The sequence below is a fragment of the Mugil cephalus genome, chromosome 4, assembly GCF_022458985.1.
Source record: "Mugil cephalus isolate CIBA_MC_2020 chromosome 4, CIBA_Mcephalus_1.1, whole genome shotgun sequence".
Classification (NCBI taxonomy): Eukaryota; Metazoa; Chordata; class Actinopteri; order Mugiliformes; family Mugilidae; genus Mugil; species Mugil cephalus.
Genome location: NC_061773.1, coordinates 2,345,109 through 2,366,837, shown reverse-complemented (window position 1 = coordinate 2,366,837; position 21,729 = coordinate 2,345,109). Strand labels below are relative to the sequence as shown.

The following is a 21,729-nucleotide window of genomic DNA, read 5'->3' as shown; positions in this document are numbered from 1 at the left end:
TACAAAGGTTTAAGGATTCATGGCGATACAGTAACAATGTACCAGTAGGCCATTAAGAAATCATAGATTAAAACAATAGCAAAACAATACTGCAAAGTACAGATTGTAGCCTTCATACAAGCAAACTATTATTTCCTTATTGGTCTTTCACATACTGCATTCACTACTTTCATGTGTAGGTAGACACTTACGGTAGACACACACGCATGCACGCACACACAATTGTCAAAAGCAATATTTCTCTCGATATTGACTCTTTTATCACTGCAGCTCAATATATTATTTAACACTGACAAACGTCAGGCTCACTCAGAATTTACTGACTCAGTTAAGCTGATGACTGATAATGCCTCCTTTAATTGATGAGGTTAAATGCTAAAAATGGAACATTTCATTATATGACTTCATTTGTTCTTTTTTTAATGTTGTGCTTTGTTTTGCTATATGTATAGGTACTGTAGATATGGTCCCACACACTGAATCTCTCTCTCTCTCTCTCTCTCTCTTATATATATATATATATATATTTGCTGTCCATTGTAGGCGCTGTATCACGAGTTTTCCTCATTTCCTTATAGTTGAATTATTCATTTTCCATATTTTATGATGCTGCTGTGAATGTGCCACATGACAAAGTAGACAGCAAGACACTGAACCCCCTTTTGCTTCCAGTGCTTGGCAATGCAAATGGATGTGTGTGTGTGCTTGCATGAGCAAATGGGTGTGTGTCTTTGACTGTAAAGCGCTTAGAGTACCAATAGGTAGAAAGGCGCTATATAAAAAATAAGGCCATTTAAAAATTACAAAAGGTCAAACCTTGGTTTAAAAAGTCCTGTTTCTGTTTTTATACTTGCATGAAAACCATGTAAATCTGTGAACAGGTTTCTATTGTTCTTCCCCGGGGCGACAGGAGGCGCTAAGCCACGTTAGTGTCAGATGACAGCAGCAATGACTGAGTAATAGAAGGAAAAGGGGTTTACGCAGGTGTTTACGTTCTTCGACTTCCGTAGCTGCCTGGAGCGAATTAACGTTGTCGATCTGACGTTAAAAAACGACATTTGACAAAAAACTGTCGGTCATGTTTATTCGTTTTAGCTTAAGTACCAGAGATGCTTCGCAAAACAATATGATCGAGGCCGTTTGCTGTCCATTGTAGGCGCTGTATCACGAGTTTTCCTCATCATTCATCGCAGGCAAAGCTAAAGCTAGCGCTGTGTTAACAGCGCGTCAGCGGCTCTGGGCATAATTTAATAAACCATCGCCCGATTCGCACTTTGTCCAGGGTTAGTTTAGATAAAAAAAAAGAAAGGCAGTCATGGCCACTAGGCGTCTGACCGATGCCTTCTTGTTAATGCGGAACAATGCTATCCAAAACCGGCAGATATTGGCTGAGCAAGTGAGTACATACGACCCCCGTCTGAGTACACGTAGCAATGCTGCGGTGAGTGGTCTGCATCGTTTTGACATCTTTTTGTGTGTGTTTGCGAATAGCCAGTTACTGCGTGGTGTTAGCTAGATTCATGTATGTACTAGCAGCTCTTAACTATTATTTAATGGCGCTTTTTACGCCATTGTCACCCTATGTAGCTCGAAATTCCCCCTTAGGACTGACTGATGGATGTGAGATAATAGAGGAGGATGAAGGAGCTGTGCAAGCATGATTTGTAACCCTGCCACTGCTAAATGTCTACAGTAAACTATGGGAGCAACCATTCGTAAAATCTAGGCCAGCACTGCCAAAATGACACATAAATAACGTTAATAATAATGATGTGGAGATTATTTGTAAATTAAAGCATGTTTTCTTTTACGCCCACATGTGTTCCTCACAGATTAAAGCAAAGGTGCGGCCTTTGACTAGTAGTTTAGCTACAGTTGAGCTGTGATTTTCCCCCTGCATTAAAACAAAGGTGTGACACATACAAAGTCAAGGATAATGCTTGATAAGATTCGTGTACTCCTTGCCATCCAGAAAACTTCTATTACTTTGGTTTGTTCAAGCTTTAGTGAAACCATAATTAAAAGCAATATGGTTTTGTGAATTTTCCCCCTCAGCAGTAGACATTAAATGTAATGGCATGCTTTGACTAACTTTGTTTAATGTTGATCAGTCAGTGCGATAAGGTCGGTGTCTGGGCCAACATGAATCCAACAGATAAGAGCAATCCAAAAATGTTGTTCATACAAGAAGTGACTCACTATTCCATCTCTTTCAAAGGATAGCAAAAGGCTTCACCCATATGTGATTTAGTCTGTTTTAATGTTGCTGCACATTTATAGCTGAACTCCACTGCAGATTCTTCCCATTCCCTGTTTAGAGTCAGTGGAAGCAGGCAGGCGAAGCCTACGTGTGACTATTCACACTCTGCAGTGAACATTTTAGTCGGTTACCTGCTCACTGAGGTAGATGTGTTCCTTCCAGCACATAGATGATGAAGATACCATCGGTTGCAAGGACCGCATTTCTGAAAATCAAAGCCATTGCAACAAAACACTGACTCGGCCATTCCTGGTGCAAGGAGTACAGAGAAAAGTGCATCTGGAAAAGTCAACGTTTTAATGATACAAACAATTTCATTTGCACACTACAGAGTGAAGACCTTAAATGGCTGTGACTGCTGGACTGACACTTTATATGAATGCATTTCTCTGCAAGACACAGTGTAGAGTGACATGTTCTCTTTATCTCAGGAACATTAACAGACATGTTTGGAGTATAGAAACTGATGCAGTGGCCCCCAGAGCTGACTTCACTGATTTTGTGAAGGGTGATGCATTCCCAAAAGGGCAGCTGGTGTGGTGGTGCAGATAAACTGCTCATACACTATTGTTTCTCCTACCGAGAGCCCAAAACACATTACTTTCTTATTACTCAGTCAGTCGTCTGCATTTAGTATGACCACATTCAGCTTTAGACTCCCATGTGATGATGCCACTGCACTGTGCACCTGTGTTGTTCTGTGTACGTCTTTGTGCTACAAATAAATGAAGCCACATCTTAACTTTGTTTTATAGGTGGTTTTTATTACTATTGTACAGAATAGTATCTATCTACGTGTGCTCACACAGCAAATCTCTCCCTAATGGACACTTAGAGTTACACTGCTTCAGCCATGTTATATGTTATGTGTCTGAAACTGAAAACATTTAGTATCATCTGTTCACATGCTTTGTCTATTGTCCTTTTGGTCGTGCAATGCTTGTGCTCAGTGCTTGTTTGGTGTCATTGTATTACGCTTCATCCCAATGTTCATACTTGTTAGAGAAGTTGTGAATTAATAATTAAAGTAGAAGTCTGGATGTTAAATTATTTACATGAGGAAATCATTTACAGTCCAGAGGGTCAACCAAAACCCAGGCATCATAGTGAAAGCAGGTGCTTTTCTGTTTGTTACACAAACACATGGACAGATTAAAATAGTTGCATTGTTTACGACAGTGACTCAACTGTAAAACGTTCTTGGCCATAAGAAGATAAACACTCAACTTGCTGACTATGCCGTTGTCCTTTGTCTTAAATGTTTTTAGTGACTGGTCATTTATTAAGGGATGATGATGAATGACTAATAATAACAAACTTTGCTTTCTTCTTCTTTCATCCATTTCAGGTGATTTTAAATCTCATTCACTCATTCTATTGTCATTTTCTGGATGATTTATTCTCACACAAGGCTGGAATTAATATCAGCAGTCAGACCATCATTTCGGATTAATTTGTTGGTGGGACTTGAAAGCAGACAGTCGTTATTTGCTGTTGAATTCCTGGGCCTGACTTTTTATTCCTTCTGTCTTTCCTTCCTTTTCTTTGTTCTTTGTTGGATGGACCATTCTACTATCTTCCAATCACATTAGGAGCTTGATGAGGTACTTCTGCTGTTTCCTTTCTGATAGATTCACCTTAGAAGCATAAAACAATGCACCATCATGGCCTTGCTGTTGAAATATAATGTAAAATGTTTTAATGGAATTGCTTTTCTTTTGAAGTTGGCTGATGATCGGATGGCCCTGGTGTCGGGGATCAGTCTGGATCCTGAAGCTGCCATTGGAGTCACCAAGAAACTGCCTCCTAAATGGATAGAGGGGGTTGATGAGGTAAACCTGAAACTAGATGAGAAATATGCAGAGCAGCGTTCACTAAGAATATGGTTGTGGTTAAACCAGTCATTCCTGCAGTAGCTGACTGCTAACCTCGCCTTTCAGATCCAGTATGAAATCACAAGGGTTCGTCAGAAGATGAAGGATCTGGCCTTACTTCATGACAAGCACATGAATCGTCCCACGCTGGATGACAGCAGTGAAGAGGAGCACGCAATAGAAATCACTACTCAGGAGATCACACAGGTACTCTCACACACTATGATATGCATGATGTTTATTTTAACAGACTTTTGCCAGAAGTCTGACGTCCATTTTGATTTGAAAATAAATGACTGTTACTATTAGTCTTTATGTCACTTATGCGACAGTACATTAAAATGAACGCCTGGCTCTTTTGTGCTCATGCAGATGTTCCATCGATGCCAGCGAGCTGTGACGGGTTTGCAGTCCCGCTGTGGCCACTGCACCGAGCAGGAGGAGAGGCTCTTGAGAAATGTTGTGTCGTCTCTGGCACAGAGCCTGCAGGAGCTCTCCACCAATTTTAGGCACACGCAGTCCAGCTACCTAAAACGTAAGAAGTGCAATGAAGCTGGTCTCATCTTTTACTGTTGTGATTCACATGTCTGTACTATTATCATGGCTCTAGCTCATACTGCATCCGTTTTTTTTTATTATTATTATTTATCAGGTATGAAGAATCGTGAGGAGAGATCAAAGCACTTTTTTGACTCCGGACCCTTAATGGAAGAGGATGAAGATTTAGCTATTTATGACAAAGTGAGTGATTTTTAAGAAGGCTTAAGTCAATATAGACTACACTGTTACATAGGTCTCGGTATACATGGTAAAATAAAAGCAGAAATATTGCATATTTTCATCAACAAGATAAGGAATATATACAAAGGCCCTCAGTGATTCACCTGTTTACTGGACTTCATGACATTACCCTTTATTTTCCAGTCATATATGCAGCATGTTCTCTACTGCAGCAAATGTTGTATTTGAAGTGTTTGAATCTCTTTTCTTTCAGGGGTTCACAGACGATCAATTGATGCTGGTGGAGCAGAACACAGTTATGGTTGAAGAACGAGAGAGAGAGATTCGACAAATAGTTCAGTCCATCTCAGACCTGAATGAGATTTTCCGGGACTTGGCTGGGATGGTGGTGGAGCAGGTATTTGAATCAAAAACAAGTCTTTGAAACTGACTTCTAATGATTGCTCAAACCTGACCACCTGATTATTGACGTCTTTTATTCTTTCATTTTAAATTGTTTTTAGCAGACATTGAATCTAAATAATTTTATGAGAATATATTGAAAATCTTTGAACTGATTTTTAAAGCAGGTGGAAGGTATTTGGCTCCACCGGCCACTGCCAACATACAGAAGTCTCTGTAAAAATGAAATAACCAGCAAGTGAAATGATTTAATTCTTCCTCCTCAAGGGCACCGTTCTTGACAGAATCGACTTCAATGTGGAGCAGGCTTGTGTTAAAACAGATGATGGGTTGAAACAGCTGCAAAAGGTAAACACAGCTTCATGTAATTTCTTATTACTTTTAGTGGGATTTTGGGTCAGCTAGTAAAAAAGACCACAGCTGTGCTGTCCTCTGATGTAGGTCAACCTGGTTGGTTAAACCTGGTTTAGCTTGACACGTATTTGATTAAGATACTGACAGCTTTTTTTAATCACATGCAACACAATGGCAAGTGTTGATTTTTTTCTGCCTCATTTTTGTGTAGAAGCTACTAGTGAATATGTCAGTCAGGCTGACATATTCAGGCTGAAGACACAATTATGATTTTACTGCAGCATGTATCTGTTTTAAGTTATAAAAATAACTTGATTAAGTCAAAAGCACTGAAGTGTAGAATTTGACATTGTTTTGACTTTCTCTACAGGCAGAGCAGTACCAGAAGAAAAACAGAAAGATGCTGGTCATTTTGATCCTCTTTGTCATAGTCATTGTTCTAATTATTATTCTTTTTGGAACAAAGTTTTAATCCTGCATTCCTTTGGCTTGTTTTTCTGTCTGGGTGTTTGTTGTGCATCTGTGTGGACTTGGACTGGCTTCTCCTCTGAACAAGAGTGACTGTCTTTCATCAGCAACCAGGAAACATCACGGTGAACTTTGGGCTTTGCCAAGATGTTTTCTGGTTGATTTTAATGAAAGAAACAATCGACGGTCTGAGCTGTGACTGTGACGGAGGTTTGTCAAACCTGAGCGGGCTGATAGTCATGTCTCAACAAAAGAACACACTCTGTAGTGTAAACAAATGCACTGCTGAGGTCACTTAAGAGAAGCTGCTTTGACTCAAAGCACCAACTGTGACATGGTCTGAAGATAAATTATTTCTGTCTAATATCTTTACAGACGTTTAGGTTCTGTGGAGGAAATGTGACAAGAATGAATGTTTGGAAAAATGCATGCAGTAGGTCCAATAGCACTGCAAACACATTTTGACTCTGGTTCTGGTTCTGGTTCAGTATTTACCTTAAAAGACTAGAGGAGAATAATTTGTATTAGAGCAGCAACAGATACGATTAAAACAGCCATTCAGTACCAAAAATGTTCATTTGGTTTAAGGACCACCTGTTATTTTTATTTCCATTAGCCTTTACTGTATTAGTGATATTATTGAGGTCCTTGTTACTCCACTGAGGAGAGTGTACACAGCCACAAGCCTTTGGTTTTAAATCCATCCCTGTCTCACAGTCACTTATCATGAAGTGCTCCTTTTAAAATATGTTTTGTTGTTATTTTCCATGGTCCTTGCATAAAGTGCTACCTTTTTAAAAACTCTTGCAGTTTGCACATATTGAAGCCTGAGGGGGAGGGGTCGTGTTATGGATGTAATACTACTGTCATCTGTATGATAAAAATAAGAATTTATTTATTTTCTAATGACTTCAGATAATCCAGAGGTGTCCTGTCTCTGACAGATGTGCTGTACATTGAGTCGAGAGTTTGTGTAGCGTGAACCTGAGTTGTTGTCCACTCCACTAAGGAAGCTGTTATGTAGTTCAACACTAGCAGACGGCTGAAGACAGCAATATGATTTTATTTTTTATTTTTCCGGGCGGGACGCATTACATTTAATTTCATCAGACTGTTGGACACTCATGTCCTTGTGTCCTGTAAAGACTGATAAGCTGAAACAACGAAGAGCTTTATTTAACATATCTGTGCTCGACTCTACACTTTATACACCTGTTAAATCATCTCTGTCATTGATGTGAAGTTGTACGTGTGAAAACAAATGTCTTTGTGTTGCCTCCCTTGAGTATTGTTTTTTTCCAAACAAAACAGGTGAGGAAACGGCAACTTCTTTCTTTTTATAAATAAACTTGAAATGTGATGGTGTTTTGTGTGTTTTCACTTGCAGAAAATGGTCTTTGACACAATAATCCCATAGCAAACTTAAATCCCTTATAAACACTTAATAACATGACATTTAACATCTTAAGTCATGCATGTAAATGTGATCAGTTCCTTTATTAGTGGATTCATCACGTACGTCCTGTTTAAGCAAAACAATTTGTGAAGTTTGATTATCGTTAGTATCAGGAGTGAGGATTTGGGGTTGTGTTTGTGATTCAAGGAAAACTTAAATAATCTCCTTCAATTTTTTTCTTCTCTTTTTAAATCTACAATGAAGAGAAATGCGTGATGCAGGTTAATAATCATGTTCATTAGCTTGCATCAAGACCAAAGCCCAGCTGCTTAAGAATGATACTACTTCCTAACTTTTATACATTCACTTGCCAATTCATTAGGGTACACTAGTGAATATGAATTCATTCTAAGATAATAGTCCTGCATTAAATCTTAACATTCAGTTTATGTTGGAACAGCCTCTAAGAGACAGGGGTTCAACTCTATCCCATTCTGGAGGATGTCATTTCTGGTATCGTCAAACTAGATTGAATAAAACGCTACAAATTCCATTATTTGGCCAAGCCCACTGATTAAAATGGGGTTGTCAAAATAACAGAAACAGTAAAACACACAAAAAACAATAAATTACAAACCACAACCTCCCAATGTGAAAAGCTGAATCAGCAACTTTCTCGGTTATTTTTAAAAGGACAAAACATTCATGCAGATAAGCTTTAGCATCATGATATAATATCAATACGGCTGTGTTTAAAGCCTCATGCAATCCTACCTACATTTACAATTCGTGCTTTTACATTCAAAACAGTAATGTCTAAACACAGTTTTACCCCCGCTGATTTTACCTAATAGCGTAGTAGTGCTTTTACATTTCACAGAAGTGGAGAATGATATTAAAGCAGAGCCCTTAGCTAGCTCAAACAACTGGTATGTAGCTAGCAGGCTACCTTATAGTCAGCATAGCAGTGAACGCAGACAACATTCATTCAAAAAGATAACGTTAGCCGGGTTTCGTATCTTTAGTTTATTGTTGAGGAACATTTCGCTAAACTTCCCAACACTGCCTTCAACCTGATGCTAATTATAGCAGCCGTTAGCTAATGCTAACCTAACGTGTGTTGACCTGGAAGTGGCGTTCAAGTAGCCGCCGTTACATCGAGTGAAATAGTTTGTTTTATTCAACATGACATGTGCGGAGGAACAAGACGACCCGTTCCCCGTAGACGACTGCCTCTTCAGTGACACGTTTCACAAGGACTCTGTGTACAACCTGATCGGTGAAGAGCTGAAGATAAGGCAGGTGTTCGGTGCCAACCTCGGCGTGGCTGCTCCGGTCTGGGAGGCTGTAAGAGCAGGCAGCGGTCTTGTTTTCTTTAATTAATAAAGTGTAACGTTGTTATATATTATTATTTCTAAGGTTACAGTTTGTGCAGTGACGTATTGTGTGTACAGGCGTTACATCTGTGTCGTTACTTCGAGGAGCAGTCTGTGGAGTTGAGGGGAAAGCGCATCATAGAGCTGGGAGCAGGCACTGGTGTGGTCGGTATCTTGGCAGCTCGGTTGGGTATGTTTGGGTTTGTTTCATGGTTTGTTTAGCCATGTTCGTGTCAGTTTAAAGTCTTGTGAACTCTGTCTCTATGAGTATTTTAAAAGTGTTGGTCTTTCTTTCTGTCTATTTGGCTCACATGTTCCTGCCCACACCGAGCATTTGTCTATGGCTTCAGCCACGTTTCCAGCCCCGCAGACACTGCAAACAAACTCGTTTAGACGACACATCCCCGCACGCTGCTCGTCCATGTGGCTGATCTGTCTTTAGTTCTAAAGAAGTCTGATGTTGCTATTTATGTGGACGACTCAACAATTTATGCTTCTGCTCCTTTTAATAGATGAACTGAACAACGTTCTTACATTAAAGTTAGTGGTTTAGTGGATAATGAGCAATAAATTAATTCTTAATGTTGAAAAAACTAATTGCTCAAAATATCAGTCCAAAACTGAAGTAACATTGACCTTAAATGTAAGCAATGTGTTGAACATGTATATGAAACAAAAGTCTGTGTTTTATTTATTAATAAGGGACTGTGGCTGTAGTTCATACCTCAGGGAGGATAGGACATGCAGCAAGGGTGCAGGTTTGATTTGAATGCCACCATTTGGTGCATGTCATGTCCTCTCTTTTATTCCATTATTTGCAGTCTATCTCCACTACTACTGTTGAACTATTGAAGTCATGCATAAGTTAGTTTGTAATTGGTCAGGTTTAGTCATTTAACTAGAGGTGCCAGGAAGTGCTGGGGCTGTAGTATAAACAGTCAATGGCTGTACGAGTTTTATTTTGCCGTTAATGAAGAGTAAAGGACTGTTCCAGAAGAAATCCGTCTCTAAGAGTGAGCCACCAACCACTCGCACTAAAGTCAAAAATAAAGGCACAAAAATATCTTTAAAACTGTGGTACATATAAACATGCACAATAAGCCGTAGAGGAAAGAAGCATTTTAAAATGTAATTTTAAAGTAGATACAGATGCTGCAGATCTCAGGTCATCAAGTCATTTGTTGCAAAGAACAATGCTGCTGCAACAAATCGTTACTTAATTGTATTTAACATTAATTCAAGATGCTTTCATCATGTCTGAGGAATATGATCTCACACCAGTAACCAACACTTAACACTCAATGGGCTGAATTCTACTACCACCTCTGTATTATGAATGCACTGGTCCCCATTAAATGCAGGTTGAGCACAGACGTTCATGATTCAGAAGGTCAGTACAACAGCAATACAGTCAACAGCTGCAACTGTTGTCTGCGTTATAATGTGCTGTACCGTGTCCAACACACTAATGTCGGTTTTATTATTGTTTTATGTTTTGTTTTATTATTCTAACATGGAGAAATAAGAGATAACACATTAGACTACAAAACAGAAGAAAGAAAATCCTTTGAATGAGTGGTTGTGTAAGGTGTCTTTAATATCTTTAGTTTTATTGACAGCACATCGAATCAGATATTCATTTCTTTGTCTTTCAGGGGCAGAGGTGACTCTTACAGACCTTCCCCTGGCTCTTCCACAACTTGAATCCAATGTCTCGGCTAACATGCCGCCCAGTGGTTGGCCCTCGGCCCCTCCCACTGTCCTCCCTCTCTCGTGGGGTGAGGACCACACGAATTTCCCCTCTGACTGGGATCTGGTGCTTTGCGCAGATATCATTTATCTCCCAGAAACATACCCGCTGCTCGTCGAGACACTGGCTCACCTGTGCAGTAATGGAGCCTCAGTTTATCTCTCATCCAAAATGCGAAAGGAGCACAAGACTCCAAGTTTCTACCAGGAGCATCTGCCGAGCAGGTTTAACGTGGAGCTGGTGCACCAAGATGAGAAACAAAACAATAACATCTACAAAGCGACACTAAGAACAGGACAGTGACATAAATGAATGACTTTTTAATACAGATTTATTTATATATTTATTTATCTGTTAAGCTATTTTCAGTCACTTCAGGAATGTGTGATGTCCTGTTCATATCTCACTTGTTACAACAATGGTATGTGTTCACGATAAATGTTTTAATGAACAAAACTAAATGTGTCATTTGTCTTGATTGATGTCTTTTAAAGTTTTCTAAAAGTATTATTCTTTTGTAAAACCGTTTAGAAAAAAAAAATCTTAATTTTAAACCAACTGATATTAGGACAGAAAAAAATCCAGCAGCAAATGGAGTGACTTCTTTTCCCCGAGACATGGATCACCTCTGTGTTTACTTCTTCATAATCACCTGACTGAACTTTCCTGGATCTTTCTTTTATCTCATCTTGTAATCACCCGGCATGCAGTTTTCATAGAAGGGTGTGATAAGACTATCAGTGCATTTCATCACCTCATTCCAGGTTTAATCTGTATCCTGTTGGCATACAATTAGAAATACCTGTTGCTGTCGGGCTATGGACACTGCATGTTAGAGGTCCATTTCTAAATCAGGAGGTATAACAGAAGTGCACCCTCATTGTTTCCATGAAGCATATTTTTCTTACCTTAACCTCGACTGTCACTATTTTCGCCATGAATAGTTAGTGTAATGGCAAAATATTTAAATCCAGGTGTTTGGGGGTTTAAATCAAGTTGATACCTTCATACACATGGAGTAGCAACTTATTCAAACATCTTCATCAGCGACACTTCTGCTGCAAAACCTATTTACTTTAAATCAGAGAGAGTCATGTTGTTGCTGGCGTCTTACAGTTTACACGTGTCCCTTGGAGTTTTAAAAAAAAACATCAACATATCTACGAAGGTGCACCTTTCAGCAGTTATTGGACAAGCCCTCAGTTTAAATTCCTTCTCATGATAATAAACCAGGATTTAACAGCACCTTTAGGTATATGGATCAGTGAATAAAAGTAAGTCTTTACTAAGTTTTGTAAAACCCCAAAGAAAACTAGTTTCCACCTGAAACTATTCTGTCAACACCAACAAACTGCCCTCACTGCAACCGGCTGTCTGTACGTGCTTCATCCTGCACTCTGCTGATGTACAGAGTTTCTGTTCAGAAAAGGAAAGCCTGTTTGTTACGCTGGAGAGTTTCAAAGAAAGGGAGACGACCCTAACCGCTGCCCGTCACTCCCTGTGCTACAATTGAGTGGACAAAACAACAGATCCCTATCTCCGTGCAGAGTCTGCTCGCCATCACGGCCCAACACAACTCCCACGCGACTCTTGTGTAAAGTGCAAATCACTGGTTTAGTTGATGTTGTCTGGGCAGAGCCGTGAAAGCTTGCTGGCAAATGTTGATGTCGATTAACAAACATCCAATTACAGATAAGAAATTCTCCAATTAAAAAGGATTTTGATCAAGAGTTAAGCGAGCAGTCATTTAGCCATCATATTTCTTTAGGTATTTTATTAAGTTAATGTTAATCCAAAAATTGTCAAAAAAGTCTTATGCCTACAACATTCATCTAAAGTTTCAAAAGCAAAAACATGAGAGCTGATTTGATCCCTTTCTGCTTCGGACCTAAATCCGTATATAAAAATTCATACTGACATTTTATCTTCACTTTGGTTTAAATGGCTGTAGGAGACAGGGGTATTTAAACTGGGCATGGATGAAAGGAGGATGGGCTTTCAATGGCAAGGGTGTGTGTGTGTGTGTGTGTGGTAGAGGAGTGGGAGGGGGACCGCAAACCACCGTCCTCTTAAAACAAGTTGGCCCATTTGGGCCTCATTAGACTTCATGTCACCTCGAGAGGAGCAAGCACAAGAATCTAAAAAAGAAAAAAGAAAAACAGCAGCTAAAGGTATGTGCTGATGGTTAACCTTTAAATTTGTTTAAGCTTTATGCAATATCAGTGCATGCGTAAAACAGCTGTTATTATTTTTTTTCCCTCTGCATGTTTCAGAACTGTATACAAGACCAAATGATGGAGTTCTGGCAGGAGAATCAGGGTCAATCACACTTATATTCCAACTTTGGTACTGTTCCTGGGAGAAACTGTACACATAAGTAAGTTGAGACTGATGAAAATTGTTCGCGTGAGATGATGAAAGAGTCAGCTGCTATTTTTTAATGCTTCTTTTTTGTTGATTACTATCAAACAAAACAAAAAAGAAATTTCCCAGCAATGGTGTTGCAACCCACTATTTTTTTTTACCAGTGAAAATAATAAGATTCTATTTGAATTTGCTCATGTTTTCCAATATTTTACTCACAGCTATCATGATAGACGTCAGTCAGCCCATTATCCATTGCACTGTGGTGAGCAGCTGGACCAAGGCAAAGAGTCCAGTTACTGGACTTTACCGGGATCAAGGACGGCAGGAGCTCCGCATGAGTTCACCAACTGGAAGGACCAAGAGCTGTCCAACACTTCTTCTTCTTGTTCTTCTTCCTCCCACTTCCCTTTTATTCTGGACCGCAACACTCAGCACCATCGGGACCTGGGAGAATATCAGCCACATGAAGCCAAAGACAGAGAGTGGACAACAGCTCACCGAGCTGCGAGGGATTACGAGAGAGGGTTGAGGGAGGGGTGGCAGAGGAGGTGGGAGCCCTGTAGCCCTGTCCACTACAACAGGGAGAGTTGTGTAAAGCGGAGCGACAGCAGCTACCGAGAGCTGGAGGCTTGGGCAGCTCGATATAGTCACTCTCTGCCGAGGAGGCGACGTATAGAAGCAGAGCTGAGGGGAGCCTCCCAGGGCCTGGTGGAGAGGAGCAGGAGTGGGATGGATCCTCAAGTGGCAGCGCTGCAACATGTCAGGCAATCAGGAAACATCAGAGAATCTGGTCTGTGGGACAGAGGAGTCAGGCAGCAAGCCCCGACCTACTACCCATCACAAAATCCTGACACCAGCCACATGCTGGATATGAAGGGGAACGCCAGCTACCAAAGGAGGACATTCAGCCAACCCCCTGGCTATATTGCTCCTCCTCCTTACAATAGCCCACAAAAAAGTATGCCTCTAACGCACCGCAGTGACACCAGCTATGAGCAGGATGTTAAGAAACATACCTACTGGTCACAACCAACACAGATAAACCAGGATATCTCAGAAGATTTGCAGGATAAAAGAAAGGTAGAGAAAGAAGTATTTACATTGCCAGGTGAAAATACAACCTGCATAAAGTCTGAAGGATTAAAGAACCAAAATCAGGAAGCAAGCAGTCCCATCAGTGTACAGAATACAACCCTACAGCATGAATTGATGCAACAACCAGAAGAAGTCAAGAGTTCAAACATAGTCAAGGAAATATCATCAAATGTCATTGAAGGAAGGAAGTTCAGGCTAAAGAAGAAAACAGGTGGGATGACTATATTTTGCCTGGTGTCTCGAAGAGCTGGGGCCACTGAAGCCTCAACTTTGCCCCTCCAAGCCTCCCAAACAAGTAGCGAAAGCACGGAATTAGGACAGGTTTCTGAAGGTCTAAGAGACACAGGTGAAGCCAGTGAAATGCATGAGGTTGCAGATGAAGTAGACTTCAGAACCCCAACACTTAAAGAGCAGTCTAAAGCCTCTGATGATACACCGACCTGCACAGACAAGGAGATGTTTCAAGGTAATCTCTCAAACAAAGAAGAGACTGATGTTGTATTCCCAGAAAAAGTAGGTCAGTCTGCGTCAGTTAAATATCCTTTATGGAGAGAGCCTAGTTTCACAAGCAGGGCTGACCCTGAGAGCGAGGAGGAAGAACCAGTTCAAAACATAACTAGTCATCCGATAGACATTGAAGTAAGGAGACTAGACATCAAGGAGGACACTAAGGACGGTAATGGTCTCCTGGTTATAGACACAACCTGTGTTGTTGTCAAAATGGAGCTGATTCCATCACCCAAGAAGGAGCATGTCCACTATTTAGGGTCCACAGAACATGCCGAAGAAAGTCCATCAGATATTCAAACAACTGAATTAAACAGTGACCTGAATCAAGATGTGACGACTGATCAAAAAACAGACGTGACTCCCTTGCAAACAAGTCTAGGGACAGAGTTGGTCTCACTTCTTTTGGAAAAAGAGGAACACGAGGAAGAAAGTGAAATCTCTGTCCCTTGCATGACGCTGTTGCCGGTTCCCGGAGGGGAAACCCTAGAGGAGCGTGCTGAAAGAATTCTAGGAATCCCTCTTCACGACTGCATCCCTGAGCACCAACCTAAAAATGTAACTTCAGTCAATGATCCACATTTTGAGGAGGAGGAGGAGCAAAAGGATGAGGAGGAGGAGCAGAAAGATGAGGAGGAGGAGGATGAGGAGCACGAGGAGGAGCAGAAGGAGGAGAAGAAGGATGAGGAGGAGGAGGAGGAGGAGCAGAAGAATGAGGAGGAGGAGGAGGAGCAGAAGGAGGAGCAGAAGGATGAGGAGGAGGAGGAACCCTCTCCAATTAACAATTACGTTCATAATACAATTAAACAAAATGAAACAGAGGAAGCAACAGATGAGGACCAGTCACAGAATCACTTTGAGGTTGTCCAAACAGAGGTGTGTTTGACAGGCAGTGACGTCTCTAGAGATCAGGGGGAAAATGAAGAAGTGGAGGGTTGTGCAGAAATATCTCGAGACAATGACACAGACTCCCAACTCGAAGCATCGATGGAAATCAGAGACGAGCCTCTGCTTGAATCCACTGGTGAAAACGGTACAAGTGAACAGGAGGAAAATCTGCCTGTTGAAGATGATTCATGTAATTCTTCTTCACTCTCACATTTTACGTCTCCCTCATTTATCTCAGACACAGATGAAGGTCCCGATACTGACTTAGCTTCTCATGACGAAACCTCATCCCTTCCTCCTCAGACACCTTTGCACCAGCTGGCATCTCCTCTTCCCCTTGGATCTTCTGACTCTTCTCCAAGCTTATCTCCCCCTACAGACTATTCCCCAAGCCATCCTCCACATCTCGATTTAAGAAATGGAGCTGATGAAGTAATGACCTCTGAGGTCCAGGATGAAGAGGCTGAAACATTACAGCTTCCTGAAAATGAGACCAACAACGTGCCTGCTGCCACGGATATGATGGAGGATATGTTGTCATCACAGCAACAACTTGAATGTGACCAAATGAACGACACTGCCTGTGTCACTGATGAGGGGCAAACAATAGAAGCTGAGGAAGATCCTGCTTTGGAACAAAACCCTGAAACATATGAAGAGAAGGCTGTAGATGCAAACATAATTTTGCACCAACAGGCTGATTGTGTCCCAACAGAAGATACTGCAGGTGTAGAAGAGAGTAATATAACTGAAGAACAACCACCAGCAGAAGTCAGTGAGGATCCCAGAGAGCTTTCAGGACATGTATCTGCACTAGATGAAGAAAACGTGACTGATAGTTTGACAGAAGACATAATTTTACCACAACCCTTTGATTGTGGCCAAAATGAGGAGGCTGTATGTGAAAAAGAGAGTGGCGTGACTGAATCACAAAAAGATCCAGATGAGCTCCCTGTAGATCTTTGGGAACAACAGATGAGGTGCAAAATCAATGCCACAGACTCTCAAACGGAAACAATGGAGGACACTGAGCCCCAGTCTGAACCCTTTAACACTTTTACCCCCTTAACTTCAGACTATGAGTTGTCACCTTTAGATGAACACTCACTCGCTGAGCCTCCCTCACCTCCACATGTACCTCTTGAATCAGACACAGAGTGTGTCTCTCCTTTGGACATGGACTTGGCCTGTCCTTCAACTCTGAACCCTGACTCTGTAGCTGCTGTCATCACAGAAAGTGTCCCTCCTCCTCTTTTTCTGAATCCTTGTGAAGAATTCCTCCAGTTTTCATCTCCCCCTGTCTTTGATTCACCTTCTTCATCTTCTCCACCTCTGCCTCCCAGCTCTCCTCCTCCACCAGAAGAAAATATAAACCTTCTTCCAGATTTTCACCCATCTGCTGACGACAAAGAAACGTCCAATTATCCAAAGTCCCTGTGGGATGTGGTGAATCGCATCAGGAAGCATACAGCACCTGACTCTGAGAACGAAGAGGAGGACATGAGTGAGCTGTGGGATCCAGAGAATGTGGGCGAGGGCTTGGGTTGCCCAGACATGGTAGTGGACATGAATACTGAGAAGATATTCTTTGCTGAGGCAGAGCAACAGGAGGTTTCAAAGTATAACACTGAGATGGGACAAATCAGGTATGACAAACAGCTGAGTGCTGACGACGATACGCTGTCCTGCAGCAGCACCAGCAGCCATGGCTCTGGAGACACCGTTGTTGTAGCAAATGAGAATGAAGACGAGGAACATGATGCACCGACAGAAAGCAAGACAGAGACTGAGGAGTTTCACAAAGCTGAAGTGGAACTCCACTGTTCTGGTGAAGTAAAAGATGAGACCAGAGCTGAGAATATTATAGAGAAAGATGAGACAGATATAAGTGAGCATGTTCAGAGTGAGGAGTGTCCAGTAGAGGTGGCTATGGGAAAGACAGAAACGGAAAACGTCTGATGGGCTCAGGTGGAAGGATGAGAAGAAACAGCTGCAGGATGACTGGAGGTTCATCTGTAAATCAACTGAATAAACAAAATGACTTGTTAAGTCTGCATTGTCCCCGATTATGAACGGAGGCCTTTTCATTAATAACATACACTTACAAGTAGATTTGCAGATTTCTGGTAGAAGATTAGCCTCCGAGGCTAATGTACCTTTAAGCATCAGTGCAGTTTTGGAGCTTTTGTATTTGATGGCTGAAGGGTAAAAGTATGTGATTAACTGTTGTTAAAGTAAAATAGAAATCTGACATTAAAACAGCTTTATTTATTTCACAGAACTATTCTTATAAAGAGAGTTTTCTTGTAATTCTTTCTTCAGATGTTTGTTCCTATTTATCCACTACTTCAAGACATTAGAGTGTGACAGAGTGGAAGTAGCTGGGATTAAACAGTGTATTATTTGGTGTGATTTCTAGCCATTGGAGTCTGTTATATGTAAATAAACACTGAAGTGCGTTGGCAAAAATATTAATAGAAACTTCATATTGTCCTTTAAAGACAGAGTTTTGTCTCTTCTGGTTTCTAAGGAAATCTATCTGAACATGTAGTGTATATTCTCAGCTGGACTGACTTAGTGGTCACTTTCTGTTTGCAAGATCAAAAATGAACTTTCAAAGTTTTTAAATGCACTTTTTGTTGTGTGCATTAACTCTTTTCATAATGTCTTCCTAGTAGGGTATATTCAAAAACTTCATCTGTGCCAGCAGTCCATTAATCTGAAAAGAAACTTTCAAATGAGGTTTAAATTGGTTTATTGAAAGAACATTTTTATTTAGTTAAATGACTCCATGATTAATGTTATTACCAGTCTGTTCCCGAATTGTTCCTTTAGTCATTTTCATGAGCAGAACAAGAGATGCTGCTATGAAAGCTAATCTGAATGTAGTCGTATAAAATGTTTCAGGGACACCAAATGATGATGTAAGTCTTTTATGACTGAAGTTCTCTGGCGTACGGTTGAAAAATCACAATTTTAAGTTGTGCTGATGTTGTACAAACATATTTCCACTGATTGAGGACACAACAGATTGAGAAAACATACAAAGTTTATATAAAAATGAAAATTTCAGGAGAATATTTGCAACATAGTAAATTCATTTTGTTTTTACATAAACGGCACCACAAAGACTTCCTGATATGTCTACAGTACAGCAAATGGACCAATGTGTTTATTACAATAATTATTGTGGACTACAGCACACTCTAGTGGGATTACACAAGAATTCAGTTTTATTAGACTGCCAGCAAAACTAAGGTTTACTATAATCCCGATGCTCATATTCAGATAATCTCTGTACATATTATAAGAAGAACAGGTTTTGGTAGTGTTTTATCAAAAGTGAGCGCAGGCTGTGGATTGTTAGTGCGGCATGTGGAGAAGCTCATCTTTTCCAGACATGATCCGTACTGACCAAACAGATTCAGAAACTTTAACCTGTTTCAACTATTCATTTTACAATAATAATAAACAACACTGAGGATGGAGAGGGATCGGCTTCAAAATAATTTGAAACTACCTTTGTAAACGTTTGTTATCATTATCATTTCTATCACAGTAGTAATTTAACTCAAATCCTAAATTTTTTGTTTATCTGATTTTACATGACGTTTCTTTAAATTGTGGCTGTTAACTTTTCAGTTTTATTTAAAGGAATAATCAGAGACACCTGTTATTTGAAAAAACTCTCTTCTAAAGCTAGAATGTAGCGTAACTGTAAAGTGTAATGTGGCATCAAATAATACCTTCACTGGAGAGCAGGCAGTATAAATATCAATTCATTGTGAATAAAAGAAGCCTATCTGCTATTAGCACACTTCCACTTAGCTTTGGAAGAGAGTTTTTCCACTGTGCATTGATATGGACCTCAGGACCACTTCACTATATTCAACCTGATCTCACTGGTGTTAGAAATCCTGTATCTACTGTAAAAGCCAAGCCTCATTTTTGCTGTTTCACAGTTTTGTTTTAAACTGGCCAAGAATAATAATTTTAAATGAATAATAATTTACTGTATGTGAACAAATGACCAACGAATATGAGATGAAGTCAAAAAAATAGCAAAGTGGTCTTTACATGGTACCTGATCACACGAATAATACAGCCCTGACACAAACAGGTGAGATGTGACGACTGGAAACATTACAGCGCTAACGTCACCTCCGTTTCAGCTGAGGAGACGTCGGCTATGGTGGGAGGATATCAAAGTTCATCACGGGGCATTTTTAGAGCGTGATCACATAGGTCTGCAGAGCACACAGGACAGGGAAACAGTGAGTTACTGTGGTGGAATGACAGAAATGTTCAATAATGCATGAATAACTTACATAACAGGCTTGTTGAGTGAAAACATACCTGTCCTCTTGCTGCACAGTTTGTCTTTAACGTTGTCTGTTTCGTGAGCGAAGAATTCAATGACTTCATCTTCGTGCTGTTCAACAATTGTTTCACACTGCATAAATAAGTCAGGAAAACTGGTTATGAGCTGCACACTTTGGATTTCCGACTGTTAATCTCGAGACATGTAAGGACTTCTGTGTGAAATGTATAGTGATCAAATTGTTCTGTGTACTCACTGCAAATTTTAAGCTGGATGTAACTCTTGAATCCAGTGTGGCCTCTGAGAGGTCCATGGCCTCACCGCTCCGAGACTTGATCCTGACGTAAGACTTCCTGTTTGTGGCAGAATCTGTGCGTTCACCGTAGTCCTGCATCCTCTCGCACACATTTTCCATCAAATCCAGAAGGTTTCCCTCAGAACGCGCCAGAGGGACCTGGAAACATTAAAGGGCATGAAAAAAGCCCAAATTAATTAATAAGGACCTGCGGTTTCTTTGCAGACCATGTGATTATCTGTCCTGCAGCAGAATGCATGCTCATCACAGTGCTCGGAGCAACTCAGCATCACAGAGTCAGCATGCGATTATATGAAAACACATCTTAAAATTATAACTACCTTGAAATCATTTGAGAAACTTGGGTGTTGATCATTATTCAAGTGATCAAATGCTCTTAAGGACTTAACTGATCATAAGGTATGAGCCAAAAATATACTACAGCTATGTACAAATTCTCCAAAGATCACACATATTTGCTCTGGTGTGATTAATCTCTAAATAACACAAACAAAATAGAAAAAATGAGGTTACTGGGATCTACAAGACGAGGTCCATGTTTTACTACGTGGCTGAGCTTTCCTACGCCTCACCTCTCTGATGGACTGGCTGCCGTCTGGGTTGATCCTAAAGGATCCAGTCTGGATCATCTTCTTGGGATCGATCTGGGAGATGGCCCACTCCATTTCATCTACCAGAGCCCTGCAGGCTGAGAGGGCAGCAGGTCACAGACACGTTAGGAGTTCTCTGCGTGCAGACCGTACGAATTAAATATTTGTCCCATACCTCCACATCTGATGTCCTGTCCTTGTCTGGCCGCCTGGCTGAAGCTCAGGAGGAGACACAGAACCACACAGTGCGTCAGCAGGAGAACAGCTTCTCTCATTTTGAATCTAGAAACACACGTTTCATCATCACACGGGTTGTCGGGTAAAAAGCACACCGTAACTTCTCTCACAATCTTCTCACAACCACAATCTTCCACTAGCGATAAAAAAGACAGACATGCGGACACGTTGACAGAGTTAGTTGAACTTTTAATTCAGCTTACATGTTTCCAGTTTCTTCCTCAGCTCTCCTCCACAAGCTCCCATCACAGTCCCGTCAAATGTGGTGACGTAGCAACGGAGCTGGTGGACGGGAAGTGGAGCCAACTCGAGACTCGGAGAGCTCCCCCGCGTGGCCGGGAAGATTCCAATGAGCTCAGCCCGAAACCCCGAAGCGCTCAACGGCGTCCCTATGGTAACCATTCACACCATAGAAGGCTAACGATTTGTAGCATGCTAACAAGAGGCTGACTTAAAGGGGAGTTTACAATTTACAAAGAAAAAAAAACAATTAAAAAAAACAGCCATAACACATATGATTAGATAATAATAATAATTCCCCAAAAAAGAATTTCCTTGAACACTGGTGACACACAAAAAAGTCTGTCTTATTAAATATTTAAGCAACTTAAAATAGAGATATTTTTTGATTAAAAAATTACTTCATAGATACTGTAGAGCTAGAGCAAGAGGTTAATAATCACAAATTTGCATCCTTATTCCTTATATCCAAAGTACAGTAAATAATGATGCTTTAACAATAATGACATGTGCAATTTTACACATTTTATATTATACTGTACACATA

The 21,729-nt window shown here is 40.6% G+C and overlaps 4 protein-coding genes across 7 annotated transcripts; 3 read left to right on the top strand and 1 right to left on the bottom strand.

The window, feature by feature from the left end:
- The first annotated feature begins 967 nt into the window (after positions 1-967).
- Positions 968-7,464, top strand: stx16 (syntaxin 16). Of its 4 annotated transcripts, none has more exons than XM_047582601.1 (9): positions 968-1,396; positions 3,853-3,864; positions 3,985-4,092; positions 4,201-4,341; positions 4,507-4,669; positions 4,787-4,875; positions 5,129-5,272; positions 5,545-5,625; positions 6,002-7,464. In XM_047582601.1, the coding sequence occupies exons 1-9, from the start codon at positions 1,316-1,318 to the stop codon at positions 6,101-6,103; spliced, it is 921 nt and encodes a 306-aa protein (XP_047438557.1). In that variant the 5' UTR covers positions 968-1,315; the 3' UTR covers positions 6,104-7,464. The 4 variants fall into 4 exon arrangements, with proteins under 4 accessions (XP_047438557.1, XP_047438555.1, XP_047438558.1 ...); XM_047582599.1 differs by having other exon boundaries at positions 968-1,441; XM_047582602.1 differs by lacking the exon at positions 3,853-3,864.
- A 947-nt stretch (positions 7,465-8,411) lies between these two features.
- Positions 8,412-11,077, top strand: LOC125006518 (EEF1A lysine methyltransferase 3-like). Its single transcript, XM_047582603.1, has 3 exons — positions 8,412-8,842; positions 8,950-9,061; positions 10,527-11,077. The coding sequence occupies exons 1-3, from the start codon at positions 8,681-8,683 to the stop codon at positions 10,922-10,924; spliced, it is 672 nt and encodes a 223-aa protein (XP_047438559.1). The 5' UTR covers positions 8,412-8,680; the 3' UTR covers positions 10,925-11,077.
- Positions 11,078-12,679: 1,602 nt separating this feature from the next.
- Positions 12,680-17,953, top strand: si:ch211-159e12.5 (enolase-phosphatase E1). Its single transcript, XM_047582591.1, has 3 exons — positions 12,680-12,792; positions 12,895-12,998; positions 13,207-17,953. Exons 2-3 carry the CDS (start codon positions 12,913-12,915, stop codon positions 17,435-17,437), a joined length of 4,317 nt encoding a protein of 1,438 aa, XP_047438547.1. The 5' UTR covers positions 12,680-12,792; positions 12,895-12,912; the 3' UTR covers positions 17,438-17,953.
- Positions 17,954-18,509: 556 nt separating this feature from the next.
- Positions 18,510-21,269, bottom strand: cnpy2 (canopy FGF signaling regulator 2). Its single transcript, XM_047582604.1, has 6 exons — positions 21,146-21,269; positions 20,881-20,987; positions 20,688-20,803; positions 20,056-20,253; positions 19,835-19,931; positions 18,510-19,725 (listed from the first exon to the last, which is right to left on the bottom strand). Exons 2-6 carry the CDS (start codon positions 20,978-20,980, stop codon positions 19,682-19,684), a joined length of 555 nt encoding a protein of 184 aa, XP_047438560.1. The 5' UTR covers positions 20,981-20,987; positions 21,146-21,269; the 3' UTR covers positions 18,510-19,681.
- Between the last annotated feature and the right edge of the window lie 460 nt (positions 21,270-21,729).

What these genes read in the sequence shown, in the direction of transcription:
- stx16 (XM_047582599.1), top strand. Translation starts at nt 1,316, where the DNA reads ATGGCCACTAGGCGTCTGACCGATGCCTTCTTGTTAATGCGGAACAAT. An exon ending in GCAGTCCAGCTACCTAAAAC is followed by an intron (nt 4,670 to 4,786) that starts GTAAGAAGTGCA and finishes ATTATTTATCAG; the next exon opens with GTATGAAGAATCGTGAGGAG. An exon ending in ATTTAGCTATTTATGACAAA is followed by an intron (nt 4,876 to 5,128) that starts GTGAGTGATTTT and finishes CTTTTCTTTCAG; the next exon opens with GGGTTCACAGACGATCAATT.
- LOC125006518 (XM_047582603.1), top strand. Translation starts at nt 8,681, where the DNA reads ATGACATGTGCGGAGGAACAAGACGACCCGTTCCCCGTAGACGACTGC. An exon ending in CTGCTCCGGTCTGGGAGGCT is followed by an intron (nt 8,843 to 8,949) that starts GTAAGAGCAGGC and finishes TTGTGTGTACAG; the next exon opens with GCGTTACATCTGTGTCGTTA. An exon ending in TATCTTGGCAGCTCGGTTGG is followed by an intron (nt 9,062 to 10,526) that starts GTATGTTTGGGT and finishes TTTGTCTTTCAG; the next exon opens with GGGCAGAGGTGACTCTTACA.
- si:ch211-159e12.5 (XM_047582591.1), top strand. Translation starts at nt 12,913, where the DNA reads ATGATGGAGTTCTGGCAGGAGAATCAGGGTCAATCACACTTATATTCC. An exon ending in GGGAGAAACTGTACACATAA is followed by an intron (nt 12,999 to 13,206) that starts GTAAGTTGAGAC and finishes TTTTACTCACAG; the next exon opens with CTATCATGATAGACGTCAGT.
- cnpy2 (XM_047582604.1), bottom strand. Translation starts at nt 20,980, where the DNA reads ATGAGAGAAGCTGTTCTCCTGCTGACGCACTGTGTGGTTCTGTGTCTC. An exon ending in ACAGGACATCAGATGTGGAG is followed by an intron (nt 20,804 to 20,880) that starts GTATGGGACAAA and finishes CTGCCCTCTCAG; the next exon opens with CCTGCAGGGCTCTGGTAGAT. An exon ending in ACTGTGCAGCAAGAGGACAG is followed by an intron (nt 19,726 to 19,834) that starts GTATGTTTTCAC and finishes TGTGCTCTGCAG; the next exon opens with ACCTATGTGATCACGCTCTA.